We start from the raw sequence: 15,427 nt of genomic DNA, 5'->3' as shown, positions 1-15,427 counted from the left end.
TAAATCTAAGTGTTATGTAAAGTTTAATCAAGGTAGTGTCTAGATCTCATTATAATCTCTTTATCAGGTTGCATGCATTTGTTTAATTCTCAACGTTTTATTGTGTATTTAATTGAGTGATGTAAAAAATAATATAAACTATGACTATTAAAACCTGTTTGATGCAAATCACATACTTTAATATATAGCAGGCAAAAACCAGTATGTGACGAAATATGTGAGCTATGTCTGAATTCACCCCAGTTCATAGAAGAATCAGCAAAAAAGTGCCAGGATGACCTACTATTTTCGGCATGATATTGATGTGTGCATACGAGGGACACGTTACTACCCCATGAGGCCACGGGACAATGACAACATGGTAAATGTAGTACGTAAAGATTGCATTCATTCTTGCATGCAAACGTACTCTTTTTACAGTCTCAGAGAAATTAGATTACTTATTCAAAATAAGTGCCGCCTTAATTTTGGAAACAGCCAAACCGGGCAATTAACTATTGAATATAATTTCATATTAAATAATTAGAAATATTTAATAAATATATGAAGTTTCTTTAGGGGACTTTTTTCCTTTTACTTCTTTTCAGCGTAAATTCACACTTGGGACTGTTTTAGCACTATATGCTTGTCTTTACATGAATGTTATTCTGAAGGCAAATAGAAATGCTGATCCTGGATCACAGCATATGTATGTTTGAAATACAGCAAATGGGAAAAATGTCCAAAAACCACTAATTTAAGCAATGAATCATCATATATAAAAAAAAAACATAATTGCCTCTGGTGCAATAAATGTGTCATGGCCATGCTGTACGCGCACAACATCAAAGCTTCAAACAGACGATTTAGAAAGCATCGCTTGCTCCAATTAGACATTTCCTGTGGGCTATCATTTGAGTCATTGTCACAATTCCTTTTCAATTCAAAGGTCAATCATTACACATCCATACACAGCTGCTGTATAATGTGTGAGCCCTAAGGATGTACCTGCATGCTACTAAGCCTGACCCGGTTAAAAATACTATGTTTATTTCTGAAATGTGGTCAAAATGTGCAAAAATCTAATCTATTTGTGGATTTGTCTTCCCTGTTGTAAACAGTCCATTTTAGTTAACTGCATTAAAATATTTCAGTGAGCAAATCCTGATCTGTAAATCCTTTTTTTTTTTTTTTTCGAGTGTGCAGGGAAAATCCTGCATGTGTGGAGGGGGTTGACATGCAAAGAATTAGGCAGTTGCCTTGGCAACAGTATTTTAGAGTAGCCTGCTATCAAACAAACGCTGCTGAACTTACTGGAGGAGGAAAGCTCAGAGTCAGGTCTTACACTAATACCTGTTTTTTTCTGAGTACCAGAAAGTCTAGTCAGAGGTATTTTCCCCAAATGATTCCCGATAAATAGTTACTTAAATAGGCCTAAATTCAGCAGACACCAATCAGTGTTTACTGTACAGGGTCTATTACTTGGCTCCAGATTAAAGTTGTTAAGTATTATTTTTTTCTTCTTGTCCTAAGGTCAGGGTTCGGATGATGGATTCAGCAGTTGTTGTAACTGCATCATTATGTGGTTTCTTCACTAACGTGTTTAAAATAGATGTGAATATACTGCATTTTTGAAATCTCCCGGTTTATTGGACCTCTTGTATTATTTAGTGTTGTGCGATTCAGCATCATACAAAAGCACGCTTTTGGGGGGTTACTGATACCATTGAATAAATGCACTATACAATCAGTCAGCATTGTAGTATTTAGTATTTATTCAGCAGGTAAACGGTTCATATAATCGTGTTACAGAGATACGGATGGAGTCTTTGTCTTGTGTGAATGGACATCATTATAAACGGCATTGTTTATTTCTGTAAAACGTTTCATGAGGTTAAAAATAACTTACTGCACAATTAAATTCAGAATATGCTAATCTGAGAGGAACTCTGCTGTAAGAGCAAATCTGCTTTTAAGGTACAGTCAAATAAATAAATAAGATAATAATAAAAACAATAAAAAATAAAAAAGGGGTGAAGAAGACGAAAAAAGATTCAAAGATTCATCTTTGCTCAAAGCTTTGGTTCTGAATAGTGTATGAGATATTATAACCCTGTCCTTCCTTTAAAAGATATGATTTGCTATTACTGACACTTACAGCCAATTCAATTAATCTATCCTCAGGTCTTAATTAAAATGTACTTACATGTTCTCATTAAATTACTAATAAAATGTCACAGAATCCTGAAACAATCTGTATTAAAAATTGAAATGTTTAATATCCTTTCCTCTACTTACTGATGGTTGATTTGATTTATTTAAATCATTATTGATATGAAATGTTGTAATTTAATTTATATGTAATTCAGTATGTATTTACTGTATAAATTTTTTGGTGTATTTTTTCCCCTCGTTTGTTACATTTTACTCGTTAATGCCTTTTCTGTTTCCTGTTTCTACAAGAAAATAATTTATTCCACGGAATAAATATTGGAATAGTTAAAAAAGGACGAAAGAGATGGTGCCCTCTAGTGTCGAAAAATAGTCATTTTCCATGAAAGGTTTTATTTTAATTTTTGGACACAGTTTCAAAGTATATTATTGTGTACATGAACTTGGGAAACGCATACTTCGGTGGTAACTGATGGAAACTTTTATTCAACTTGGAGCATTCATTTAACAATATAAAAACCATCAAGTCAGTCACAGGACAAGGCAAAAAATAAATAAACAAATTATAATAATAAAATAAAAAAACTCTTCATAATTTATTGTCAAAGTTTAAATTACAGTACATCCATAATGCATGTGCCGTGTAAAACACAGAATGAAAAATAACAAAAACACAAACAAAAAAAAAAACATTTTCTGTAACAGTTGCCACTGTGTTAGTGAGATGATGGAGGTGTACAGTGGAGTCATTCCCACTGTGAGCTGTCATGCAGTGACTAGACAAGCTTTTATTTTTTTTACATTTCTGAATTGCTCTTGAAATGCAAAACTGAAATGTGTTAAAAAAAACACATCTTAACACTTTTTATCATGCATCCTCTCTGTCTTAAAAGTGCACTGGAGCACAGAAACTCATCCCAAACATGTATTTTGAGACTGGGTGTCCCGTACCATCCTACGGCTGAGCATGAGGTATTTGCTTTTGTAAAATAAAGAAAATAACATGAAGCCGAAAGAGATGTCTCATCATCATAAGTTCCTAGTCATCTCTTCTGATGAAGCCGATGTCCGTTTTGCACAAATAATCCCTTCTGGTATCCCAGTCAGCATGTTCTCTTCTGAGTGTCTCTGAGCTATAGATAATTCATGAGCTTCACTGATGAAGTCTGTGGAAACCATAGAGTTGAGAGCCATTACTGGGCTCCACTTCAACGAGGTGAAATATCAAAGCAGCAGCTATTCAGTGTCAATCAATGTATCTCAATGTGAACCTGAAAGAGGGACAGAGATGAGATTACAGCATAAATTATGAGAACTGAACGCTGCGAACAGTTCAAAAATACGAAAGTACAACAAAAAAAGCAAGCTCCTATGATATGTAAATTGGATTGTAGAATAAATATATCGGGGTCATCAATGTCAAATCAACCAGAGGTCCACAAACAATGTCCTATTCAATTGTTATCATAGAGAAAAACAAGACACATGTCTAACTTCAGCATTAATTATTCTTCACACATGCCCTTTAAATAAAACAAGTGTCAGCTGTGTACAAAATGACCAACATTTGGTTTTCACCCCATTAAAATAGGTAATATACAACAATCTAAATACGGAGTCACATTGAGATCCTGTATCTATGGGACGGACTGATGTAGGGCATTGAAAATCATAATTCAAAAATAAAAGTTTATTAAGAAATTTAATCTAAAATCATGCTGCTTTGTGATATCTTTACTACTCCTTGAGTTATAGGCATGCAAACTTTGGAGGAAGAATATTTATGGCGCTAATACATCTGTGTCCAATGCAGTTGCAATGACAGAAGTAAACAAGATACTTCTCTAGTTTCAACACTATTTGTTCTTCAGACATTCCTCTATACAAGAAAAGTATCATATTTTTGCAGAATGACCCATATTTGGTTTTTGATGCTTCTAAAAATGTGTACAATTTAACTATTTATAATAACAGACAGACAGACAGACAGACAGACAGACAGACAGACAGACAGATAGATAGATAGATAGATAGATAGATAGATAGATAGATAGATAGATAGATAGATAGAAAAGTATTCAGGCAGACTATAAAACAGACAGAGAATGGCATACAGAATCTCACCTGCAGTCGCACGTTAAACATCATGGAGGCGATAACATAGAGATAAGGGAATCTGATTCTGAGTCTCCAGGCGAGATCAAAGAAGATGAGCAGAGTCCTGCTGAGCCCATTGGAAAACACCCCGTACGAGCCGGACACACGCAGCATTAACTGCGACAGTCCCGCCATAAGAGAGCGCTTCAATGACCTCTCTCACACACGACACACGAGCCCGTGTTACTGTGAGCATTTACCGCGCTAACACTCATCTCGTGTCAAATGAACTCATTCTCAACACTGTTATTATTATTCTGACTGGTAGCCTAGGAGAGATGGACATGACCGGATGTCATCAACTTCTACTTCCTGTCAACGTCAAAATAAGTGCACTGCTTCATAGGAAAACTTAAGGATAAGAAAGCAGATCATCTTAACCTTAGTTAATTCCCCTACATGAATGTTAAATAATTAATAGAGCAAACGCTAATGAATTAAAACAAGTAGGAGCTTCTTGTAAGCGAACCGGTTCATTTGACTCATTAATTCGGGAATCAAACAACAATGGGCACGCCCTTGCCCTGTTTTGATTCACTAAAAAGAACCGACTCAAAAGAATGATTCAATAATCTGCCCTCACTGATTCAGGGCACGCTGTAGATTCAGTAGGTGGAGCTTTTCAGTAGGTATGCCTTTTATGCCTACATGTTTTAATTCTTTAAATTTGAGTTGTACATATTTGACATTTAATAAAAGGGAATTATTTTATGTATATTGTTTATGGAGCACTGTTTTTTCTTCATATTTACTTTTAATTAGAAAAACAAACAAACAAAACAATAAAATAAAAATAAAACAAATTTGAGATACAAAAGTAGGCCAAATAATTTCAAGCTTCCGTGTTTTCCCAGGAAAACAGGTTATCAGAATAGTAATACTAGAATAGCAATGTGTATTGTTGTGTATTGTTTAGTAATTTCAAACCAATTTTCATTTTGAATAGACTGTGGCATGTCCTATCATAAAGAATATTATTGAATCAATCTGCTACTTCTGTTGGCTAGATTAAGATTAATGTAAGTGTGTGGAAATAAGCCTTTGTTTTTAGGCAGAGATTCAAGAATACCTAAACATACCGAGTTTGAACAACAAAAAGCTGTAAAATGTGTTTGCATTTGCAAACATTGCAATGTTTTATTTAACTTTATCTTTTGATTTTGTTTTGTATCCCTGGCTAATTTGTGTGTATCCCTGCCTGTATTTGTACTTCTTTAAACATAAATAAATAAATAAAACAAGTGCAGGGAAAGATGAGCGCTAGCTGGAGTACTTTTATTCTGTAGGGAACCAAGCGGAAGTACGCTTGTAAATCTGTTGGAGTCGCTTCCTGTCTTGGGTGGTGGCCTCAAACTTTCTTACTCGACTTCATTCCTCTGTGTGGGAATGAGAGAAGGGAGAAAACTAGTTTTATAAAAGCGAAATACTGTGCGGCCGAAGAAGTGTCGTTGTGGACGGCATTGTTTGTTTGACTAATCTTGACACATTTCTCGCGAAGGGAAAGTAAATCTCGAGTTATAGTTATGCAGGCCATTAAGTGTGTGGTCGTCGGGGACGGGTGAGTAACTTTACTGTCTCTCCATGGTCTGTGACTCTGTACTTACATTTTCTCACCCTAAACACGATTGGGCTCACTTTGTTTCACTGGCTGTGTCTCAAAGCTGCGTAACCGCAACATGAAACAGTTATTTTGGCGTCATAGACGCGCGTGAGCTTCAACGTGACGTCACGCGCATTATCGGAGGCACGGACTGCACATGACGTAAAAAGTAGGCTCTTTAGCGTTTTTCTAAACAACACATAGAACATCAGCATTTTACAAAGTGCCATGGTACTAACATGGTTTTGTGGATATGGTGTGATGGTAAGTTACCATGGTACAGCAGTCATACATTTCTTGAAGTGACGTTCAGTCCAGTATTATGATGTCATCACTGTACCATATAATGTACCATATATCATCAGCCGATGATACCATAAAAACACATTTCGTTCTTTCCACATTATTTGCTCATATCTTACGAGTTCCTTGTATTGGAGTTGTTCAGCCAAGTTAATGATTGCAATGTTAAGGCTTACCTGAGTCACCTAATTATAGGTTTCTCATTGACTTGCCAGGCATACACACACACACAGTCTTAAGTGCTGCCTTCAACATTTTCATTAGATTTCAGTAGAAACCAGCTCTGTCTGTGATCAAGAAACACCCATACATCAAACACACAATGTGAATTTCTGATTGTTTTAGCAGGCCGAGATAACTTCAAGCTTCAGGCGGGTGTACAGTAAGGTCATAACTGGACTTTGATCTGTACTTTATAATAAATAGACTGAATTAGTCAGGCGTTGCTCAGTCTTTCATAGCTTTTGTGGATTCATGAGTTTGTATGCTGTTCTTGATAAGCCAGACAATTAAAATATTTTTATGGCTGTCGGAAGATTACCTCTATAATGTCTACTATTTGATATCTCCTTATTATTAACACAATCAAAATTTTGCTAGGAAATAATCAGTTGTAAGGCCTTTTAGGCAAACGTTTTAGGCAAGTTGTAATACATGTACTTTTGTTGTGAAATCTGTATTCTGTAAAATAAAATAAACCTAACAATAACTTTTCTATTATTGTAATATTTCAAGATGAAAATTTACTGGACTGATGCAGCTTTTACTTGATCATCCTTGCATACTTTATCAGAAAAACCATGATAAAATCACACATCGGGCTTTTGAGCCTTAATGCTTAGCATTAAATACTCTTTCGAAGACATGATATTGGGAGATACAGAGTGAAAACTGATATTTATATGCATTTTATGCAAGTAGTCTGCTATACTGTTAAAGAGATCTCATTGATTTACATTACAAGCTATCAGAATTGCATTTTTCTTTTTGGACATATTAATATAGCAGCTGCTCCAAATCTCATATTTGTACACAGTTTGGGCCTCTGATAGATTTGATGTTTTATGGCAATAAAATTATCATCAATACATTATTCCAACATATTATTTATTCCATGAAAACACATGTAGTTCTTTAAAGGATTTGTTTCAACAGTTCAACAGGGTTACATTTCTTCACAGTTTTGTTAATGGACACACATGATTTTAAGAAAATAAAATGAAATTATACATTTGTGGTTGACACTTGATTCACGTACATGACAGCATATTCTTATAAAATGTTACTTTTTTATTTTATTGTGCTATTGTTATTAAACAGTCAATAGAGACTCAATGTTAGCACACGTAACACAAGCCTCTTATTATTTACCTGCTGATGATGAAAATTAAAGGGGGGGTAAAATGCTCGTTTTCACTCAATATCCTGTTAATCTTGAGTACCTATAGAGTAGTACTGCATCCTTCATAACTCCAAAAAGTCTTTAGTTTTATTATATTCATAAGAGAAAGATAGTCTGTACCGATTTTTCCCGGAAAAACACGACCGGCTGGAGGCGTGACGTGTGGGCGGAGAAGAATCACGAGCGCCAGTAGGCTTTTGCGTTGAGAGCGTTTGGAAGCTGTGACATTACCGTGAGGACAAAACCAACCAAAACAAACCATGGCTAACGGTCAGATTCAGCGTATATTTATGATCCAGAATCAGATCCAGAGGCTGAAATTTAACAAAAGCAGCATCAGCAAACGACGTCTCTATGTGGTATGTACTGAAACTGTATATATTTGCTTAGCGGTTTTGGAAAATGACTAAGTTCCACTTTGTCGTCTTTTTTTTTTTTTTTTTTTTTTAAGCTGTACATGTGGAAAGATGACAACATCGCATGTTGTTTACTTGATGTGCTTACGCGCCGATAGCTAAGTTAACAACACAGAGATATTTGAAGCAGTTTTACTCACCACCTGCTGTTCCAACACACGATCGTGACCCTTTTTTGTTGGGACTGCATTATCCTTAAGAAATAAACGATGTGCAAATCCGGCTTCAAACTGGGCCTTGTTTGTAAAACAAGCATCTTTGAAATGCAGGGAACAAACACAAACACTTGCGGCAGACGTGCCCTCAGGACCCATATAAGGAAATTCCGCTCCATCTAACGTCACACAGAGCCATACTCGAAAAAAACTTTCCGAAACTTGTGACAAACCGGAAGGAGTATTTTTGGAACAGAAATACTCCTTCAAACGTACAACTTAATTTTTGAAACTTTGTCCATGTTTAGCATGGGAATCCTACACTTTAAGAGTGTAAAAAACTCAGTATGCATGAAATAGCATTTCACCCCCCCCCCCCTTTGAAATTGCTTTCAGGAAGTAGACGGCTCTTTCTGTAAATCTCGGCCCTTAAGTGCCAGTCATGTGAGAACTGTTTTGACCGAGTGATTCACCAGACCAGTTTTTCAGTGGCTCTGCTTGCTGATACCATCTCGTAGCATACCATGTGTTCATGGAGATGTGTTTATCTTCTTGATTCCAGAGCTGTGGGTAAAACATGTCTGCTGATCAGCTACACAACCAATGCCTTTCCTGGAGAATACATCCCAACAGTGTGAGTACCTCCACTTCACATCACTCAGTCAATATCAAGTTATTATTATTGTAGAATAGCTTGAAAGCTTCCTCTAGGAAATGCTGTCCATTTCATCATAGAAAATCATAGAAAAATCATGTTTTCTAGAGAGATGTGCAATGAAGTATTCAATGAAAGCTGAAAGTGTCTCTTGTTTTATTTAAATTCTGCGTTCGTTTACAGTCAGCATTTCAGTTTAAGCTGGTTGTCACTGATTGCCTTTCATTTGACAGGTTTGATAATTACTCTGCAAATGTGATGGTGGATGGGAAACCAGTGAACCTGGGTCTCTGGGATACGGCGGGACAGGAGGACTATGACAGACTCCGTCCGCTGTCGTACCCTCAAACGGTAAGAACCACAGTGTTTCTTTACCATCCATTCTTCAAATAAAAAAACTGTATAAATTAACTTACTGTATACATGAAATTTAACAGACACATTTGCCTCAACACTGTCCCTTTCCATGTCAGTGGACATAAATCTTGTTTGTCCTCTAGATAAGTTAAGGTCTCAGTTATCTCAGTTAGCCACTAATATTATTATGGCAGGTTTACTGTACTACCCTTTGAATGATCTGTGAGGTTAAATGTGCATTAAATGAATGATTAGCTCGACATTGGTAAATTAGCCATACATGCTTGGACTACAAACTAATAGTGACTATATATAGTGACCAATAGTGTCTTTGTAGTCAACTGGGTTTTGCACTATAACCATTAGTCGATTAGGATTCATTTTCTCCTGTCTTTTCTGAATATAATTGTGTGTTATAATATACACTGTCACTTTAAAACAACAGCATTTCCTCAGATAACAGTCTGAGACATTGCTCCTAGACAAGCAAAACTATGAGCCACTGCATAAAATGGATGTAAATAGTGTACATGCACCTGTAAATCTCCATCGATACATCATAAATGCTTTTGTCCCCCAGGACGTGTTTCTCATCTGCTTCTCCCTCGTGAGCCCTGCCTCTTTTGAGAATGTCCGTGCAAAGGTACGTCGTTTTCAAAGTAGAATGTAGAGCTAGCAGACATCATTAGATGTTTCTCTTGAAATAATTATTTCAGGTTTAGCACAGTGCATGCAGCACTGAAACCGCACGTCTGTTTCATACTCGTGTTGGTTGTTTTGGTCATTTTGAAATGCGTTGTGTGTTCAGTGGTACCCAGAAGTGAGACACCACTGTCCAAACACTCCCATCATCCTGGTAGGAACCAAGCTTGATCTGAGAGATGACAAGGACACCATCGAGAAGCTGAAGGAGAAGAAGCTCACCCCCATCACCTACCCTCAAGGCCTGGCCATGGCCAAAGAGATCGGTAGGTGGAAGCACTGTATTATTACCTTCATAGCGATTAAGGTGGGAAGCCCAAAGTATACTGGCTGTTTTCACAGTAGAAAGTGAAACTAAAGAGAAGGAACAACAACAAAATACTGATAGTGCACAAACAACAGATGCCCACATTGACAAGCACCTGTGTGTGAGGGTTATGAGATAGCTTTTCTATAAAAGAGCACAATTATATTTTTTTCAGTCATAACTTTTAGAATAGACATTGAACAATCATAAAACTTGAGTATAACCACACAAGCTTTACACTTTACAAATGCACAGATTTATAAATGTTCCTCTTTACTCTGTCATAGAAACACAGTCAGCATTACTAAGCTTTCTGATTGGAATCCAGTAGTTTCTCACACAAATGTTAAAAGTGGTATCGTTTGGGTTAAAGAGCTCTTGTCTTTTATTTGGCAGGGGCAGTCAAGTATCTGGAGTGCTCGGCGCTCACGCAGCGCGGCCTGAAGACGGTGTTTGACGAGGCCATCCGGGCCGTGCTCTGCCCTCCCCCTGTCAAGAAGAGGAAGAGGAAATGCCTGCTGCTCTAGAGCTCCGAGGAAAGATCGCTGTGATCCAAACTGTATTTTCTAAGGGAAGAAGTTAGAAATGAGACCATGTTTTTATTTTTCACTTCCTCCATTGTAATTACCAGTACAACTTTATACCGTCACAAAACTTTTATCAATATTATCAATAGCTAAAAAAAAATCCATCCCTACCCCCTAGTACAGACACTACTATTGGACGACCTGCGGCCTTTGACTAATGGATATTAACTCTTAAGATGGTTAACAATGTCCTGAAGTTGGTTCCTTCCATTGAGAACCCGTGATGTTTGTTTACAGTCTTTGTTTGAAAGAAATGGAGATCTTGCCAAATAGCACTACATTAGGACGGGGCGGCCCTGCATACACAACATGTGTTGCTTTTACCCACTAAAGGTCTGCAGTCCTCCGGTTAACCACAACTAACTGTTGGCTACTGTGAAATCAATTGTAATGTAACATTTTTCTGAAAGCGATACAGTGAAGTCAGTTTCCCTCACACTTGAAACATGAGGTTCTGTTAATGGAAGGACGAGGCGTCCCAACAGATTTTTATACGCCTTCATTATGAGGTTATGTGCACACTATTTGCCATTTGTTTGGAGGGGGTTATACTGTCGTTTAAGGCCACACTAATCATGCACAAAAACATGTCCAAGCCACATTTCACTCCTAAATTTGAGAAAACATCATATTTTGCATTAAAATAATTAAGCCTGTTTTTAGGAGCATTTTTATGAATTTAATCTCCCTTATTACAATAGATGTTTTGGAAGTATTTTTGTATTAAAGTAATATCTCAATTCAATATATGTAATGATCCTAAAAATAGGCTTTATTTTGTTTAATCAAAGTAGAATCTCCATCTTTCTTTTAAGGTGAAACCTGGCCGGGAAATGTGTGTTTTGTTGGTCCCAGTATGTCAAGAGGTCTCACAATACCTGTATTGATACCTCCAAATATTTCCAGTCCCCAAATATCATGCTTAGATGTTCGACAACAGCTTTTTAAAATATCTAATAGATCACACGGGACATTTAGTGTCAATCTTGATTTAGTGATATATGAACACCTTCATGCTCTTTGGGCATTTATAATACACCCTCTACAGCCACACACACACATATATATATATATATATATTTTTTTTTTTTGTTAACAAATCTTTAGAAACTTTCTTCTTTTTGACACTTTTTACATTTCTAATGTTACAAAAAGCAACAGACTACTGTCATAGTGTACACTACAGGAATTAGGATGATTCCCCTCATCGTTAATCACTTTTAATTAACATTTTACTTCTTACTGTCCTAATAACATGTTATTGTCAAATGTATGGGCTTTTTTTCTTTTCCTGAAATCATTGCTTGTCTTATTGATTGGAATAGCACATCATGTACAAGGTATTCTGACATTTAACACGACTGCATACTTACTTGAACTGTTCTGAGGCACGAATACATAGTGTGCGTCATCTGTGATCACCGTCGAGCGATGTCTGTCTGCAGTCATTGCCAGATTGTAACCCTGTTTTTAGGGGTATTCATGATGTCACTTGTTTTACAGAGATAATAAAATACAATAAATTTAGATTGAACCCTAAAACTCTGTTTTGCTTCAATTATACCCCTTATGAAGCAGCATTTGTCTTCTGTCTTCCTGTTTGTATTTTTAATAGACCAGCAAATTACTGGTTAGGTCTACGACTACTGAACATGCACACATCAATATAGTCTAAAGTCACACTGAACTATGAGAATTATTTAAATTATCGTAAGGGTTTGTAAACTAGTCACTAAAGCAGTGAATACCACATGACTGGTGCCAGCAACATAAGAACAAACAGTCTCTTGAGTGTTCGTAAGGGATTTGGCAACCTTTTATTCACTATATTGTGCACAGTTGATTCTGCAGTTCGTAACCAAAAGAATATGGCAATAAATACATTTCGCATTTCAATTCTGTACAGTTGAAGTCGAGTGAGTGGAGCTGTTAGTTGTTGTTTCCGTCCACGTATCGTAACAACGTCCCTGATGTTGTCTGTATGCTACAAATAGATATAAAAAAAGATCACATTTCAGACATCAGACCTTGACTTCTCAATTACAGCTCATATCTATACAGCAATCTTACCATTCCACTAACTCTGCTCCGATTATATCATGAATGTGATACTTCATCTGGAACTTGACCTGCGCAGTTGTGCGGCGAGCCTCCAACTCAGTCTTGAGGATTTCACCGTATTTGGATTTCTTAACCATGCCGAGAACAGCTTTGCGTCCTGTTAGAAAACAAACACTCAGATATGAAACCGTCCCACCAGTGCAGTGCGTGTGTGTCTAATGTTGAAAACCTACCCTTAATGAAGTACTTGATGAATTTGCCAGAGTTGGGGATTGAAAGCCACCAGCTGCCCGCATCCCTCACCGTGAGGACGCCTGATTTCACCAGCTGCCTGCGTCCAAAAGCATCTTCACATGAACGCCAGAGACAGTGAACAACATTATGAGCGTTTGTGACTGATCCTTACGTTATCTCCGAGTCTTTAAAGAGGAACTCTTTGAGCATCTTCTCCTTGTTGAAACTCAGATCGGAGCAGCTGGGAATGAGTTTGGACAGGAATTTCTCTACAGTTGCCAGCGTTCCTCTCCCCGCTTCCCCCTGCAGGACTCTGGCGCTGTAATCTTCTGCAAACACCAAAGCGAAGGCCTCGGAGTCGAACCCCAGCTGGAACATCAACAGCTCGCCGTTTTCCCTCAACTCGTTCTGATGAGGAGAAGAGAGGACCAGAGCTTCGGTGTGCGTTAAGGTTATTCTTCTTATTATAAGACGATCTGGCACACTATGCCAAGATGAATATTTATAGGTAGGCCTAAAACAATCTGATCTTACCACCTGCTTGTCCACGCAGGTTTTGTCATCATGTAAACTGTAGAGCTGGTGTTTTAAGACCACTGGTGGGAGGCTGTCGTTGAAGAGCTTGCGTGAGAACAGGGTCATGAGGTACTGCAAGCTTGACCTGATATCTGCTGAACAAACACCACACAACATGAGTGTCCTCGAACTCTGATGGGGCACAATGTGCATTCTCTCCATCCCAAAATATGATGTGATATATTCATTTTCAATACTGTTTAGGGCAGACAGGGTGGATTGTGTTCACATGGGGACGCTGTATTGAGTAACGGGTATAGTAGTGTATATTAATATATTTGCATGCTTTACGGCGAAAAATAAATAATAGAATGCATTGTTATCAATAAATGTATTAATTTGGCATTTATCGATTATTTATGCATTGGTTTTTGATGAATCTTATGATAAAAAATCTTGAGACAACGGAAGTATCGTTTTAAGGACTTTTTAAAGAGTAAAGTTACGTCTAACGTTACTTTATTACAGATGTGAAATAATAAGGTCTTACCTTGACTGTCTCCGGTGACACAGTCAGAGGCACATCTGCGTCTCTTTGATAAACAGAAGGTGTCTGCGATCAGGGCTCTTTTTCTGTTCATCTCTTGCTGCTTTTTAACACTCTCACTTCTTTATTTACGTTAACTGTTTTCTTCATGTAAGTTACCTAGCTTGTCTGCAAGCCGAGAACAGCTTATATATTTAATATTTCCCTGCCGAAGTGACACAGAGTTTAGTTTTCAGAAATATGTATATTTTCACTCTTCTAACTCTCGAGTTGAAATGTTTGTTCCCAGTTGAACAGCTGACTGTGACTCTTCTTCTTCGCTTCTTCCAGGCTGAACGAAACGCATCGGCTGCTCTCTGGCGGCCTTCAGTCAAACAACACGCACCAGCCATTCAAGACAAACGACGTTTGTTTGTCGTCTAAAACTCAAAACATGGGAAATTGCTAGGTATTGCTCTGTTTTTATGTGTATAGGCCTAGAAAGATTGTTTTTAAAACTACTTTTGTAGCCTACTTGGTGCCATCCTGGGACAAAAGTGAGCCAGCACTTTTGACAACACTCTCACATTGTTATTGTGGGCTCCCATCATGGTTCCCATGCATCCATCCATTTCCTAAACTGCTTGTCCTCTGTAGGGTCAAGGGGACATAAGGGCCACCCAGGAGTGTAGCAAATGTTGGGCCCCGTCACAGAACTGAGGGGTGGGCCACCTTCCCCCTCACCTGTCCCACCAGGCTAAAGTGTCTAAATGCCATATTTTTTAATGATTATTTTAAATACTGAACAGATTGCTTTATGGAATCTTAGTAGGACTGGTTGTCTGTCATTATTTAATCATTATTTCAAACCTGTGTGAGGTTTGTTGAACACAAAAGAAGATATTTTTAAGAATATGAGTAAACAAACAGTTTGGTCACAATGACTTAAAAGTCAATCGGGACCATAGACATCAACCTTTTTGGTCAAACTATACCTTTAAATCAATGTAGCCATAAATCACTTAAGCAATATATATATATATATATATATATATATATATATATATGTATGTGTGTGTGTGTGTGTGTGTGTGTGTGTGTGTGTGTGTGTGTGTGTGTGTGTGTGTGTGTGTGTCTTTGACTCAGTTATACCAATAAGGGAGTATTCCAATTTTATTTATCTTTTCTTTTCGTTGATGCCACCAAAATTGGGATTGTTCATTCACATTGATATGATTATAAACAATACAATTAAACAATATAAAAATACACAAAGATCCACCCATTTAGAGATTCAG

At 37.3% G+C, this 15,427-nt stretch overlaps 3 protein-coding genes across 4 annotated transcripts; 1 reads left to right on the top strand and 2 right to left on the bottom strand.

Annotated features, from left to right (window-relative positions):
• Positions 1–2,609: 2,609 nt before the first annotated feature.
• LOC127951880 (small integral membrane protein 10-like protein 2A) lies at positions 2,610–4,629 on the bottom strand. The gene is made up of 2 exons (XM_052549963.1): positions 4,276–4,629; positions 2,610–3,422 (listed from the first exon to the last, which is right to left on the bottom strand). The coding sequence occupies exons 1-2, from the start codon at positions 4,441–4,443 to the stop codon at positions 3,402–3,404; spliced, it is 189 nt and encodes a 62-aa protein (XP_052405923.1). The 5' UTR covers positions 4,444–4,629; the 3' UTR covers positions 2,610–3,401.
• Positions 4,630–5,613: 984 nt separating this feature from the next.
• LOC127953107 (ras-related C3 botulinum toxin substrate 1) lies at positions 5,614–12,334 on the top strand. Its single transcript, XM_052552002.1, has 6 exons — positions 5,614–5,866; positions 8,747–8,818; positions 9,073–9,190; positions 9,777–9,839; positions 10,005–10,164; positions 10,602–12,334. Exons 1-6 carry the CDS (start codon positions 5,832–5,834, stop codon positions 10,730–10,732), a joined length of 579 nt encoding a protein of 192 aa, XP_052407962.1. The 5' UTR covers positions 5,614–5,831; the 3' UTR covers positions 10,733–12,334.
• A 245-nt stretch (positions 12,335–12,579) lies between these two features.
• stk19 (serine/threonine kinase 19) lies at positions 12,580–14,499 on the bottom strand. 2 transcript variants are annotated; one of them, XM_052551999.1, is made up of 6 exons: positions 14,154–14,499; positions 13,622–13,758; positions 13,260–13,495; positions 13,087–13,184; positions 12,863–13,010; positions 12,580–12,776 (listed from the first exon to the last, which is right to left on the bottom strand). In XM_052551999.1, exons 1-6 carry the CDS (start codon positions 14,242–14,244, stop codon positions 12,722–12,724), a joined length of 765 nt encoding a protein of 254 aa, XP_052407959.1. In that variant the 5' UTR covers positions 14,245–14,499; the 3' UTR covers positions 12,580–12,721. The 2 variants fall into 2 exon arrangements, with proteins under 2 accessions (XP_052407959.1, XP_052407961.1); XM_052552001.1 differs by having other exon boundaries at positions 13,622–13,755; positions 14,154–14,497.
• Positions 14,500–15,427: the final 928 nt, after the last annotated feature.

Source organism: Carassius gibelio, chromosome B3 (genome assembly GCF_023724105.1).
Source record: "Carassius gibelio isolate Cgi1373 ecotype wild population from Czech Republic chromosome B3, carGib1.2-hapl.c, whole genome shotgun sequence".
In the NCBI taxonomy this organism is placed as follows: Eukaryota; Metazoa; Chordata; class Actinopteri; order Cypriniformes; family Cyprinidae; genus Carassius; species Carassius gibelio.
Note: the sequence above shows the minus strand (reverse complement) of the source record. Positions and strands in the feature narration are given on the sequence as shown.

Excerpts from the sequence above, each read along its gene's own strand:
- LOC127951880 (XM_052549963.1), bottom strand. The coding sequence starts at position 4,443 with ATGGCGGGACTGTCGCAGTTAATGCTGCGTGTGTCCGGCTCGTACGGG. Across the intron at positions 3,423-4,275 it reads TGTTTAACGTGCGACTGCAG|GTTCACATTGAGATACATTG; the intron begins GTGAGATTCTGT and ends TCCCTCTTTCAG.
- LOC127953107 (XM_052552002.1), top strand. The coding sequence starts at position 5,832 with ATGCAGGCCATTAAGTGTGTGGTCGTCGGGGACGG. Across the intron at positions 8,819-9,072 it reads GGAGAATACATCCCAACAGT|GTTTGATAATTACTCTGCAA; the intron begins GTGAGTACCTCC and ends TTCATTTGACAG. Across the intron at positions 10,165-10,601 it reads GGCCATGGCCAAAGAGATCG|GGGCAGTCAAGTATCTGGAG; the intron begins GTAGGTGGAAGC and ends TTTATTTGGCAG.
- stk19 (XM_052551999.1), bottom strand. The coding sequence starts at position 14,244 with ATGAACAGAAAAAGAGCCCTGATCGCAGACACCTTCTGTTTATCAAAG. Across the intron at positions 13,759-14,153 it reads TGTCACCGGAGACAGTCAAG|CAGATATCAGGTCAAGCTTG; the intron begins GTAAGACCTTAT and ends GTGTTTGTTCAG. Across the intron at positions 13,011-13,086 it reads CATCAAGTACTTCATTAAGG|GACGCAAAGCTGTTCTCGGC; the intron begins GTAGGTTTTCAA and ends GTTTTCTAACAG.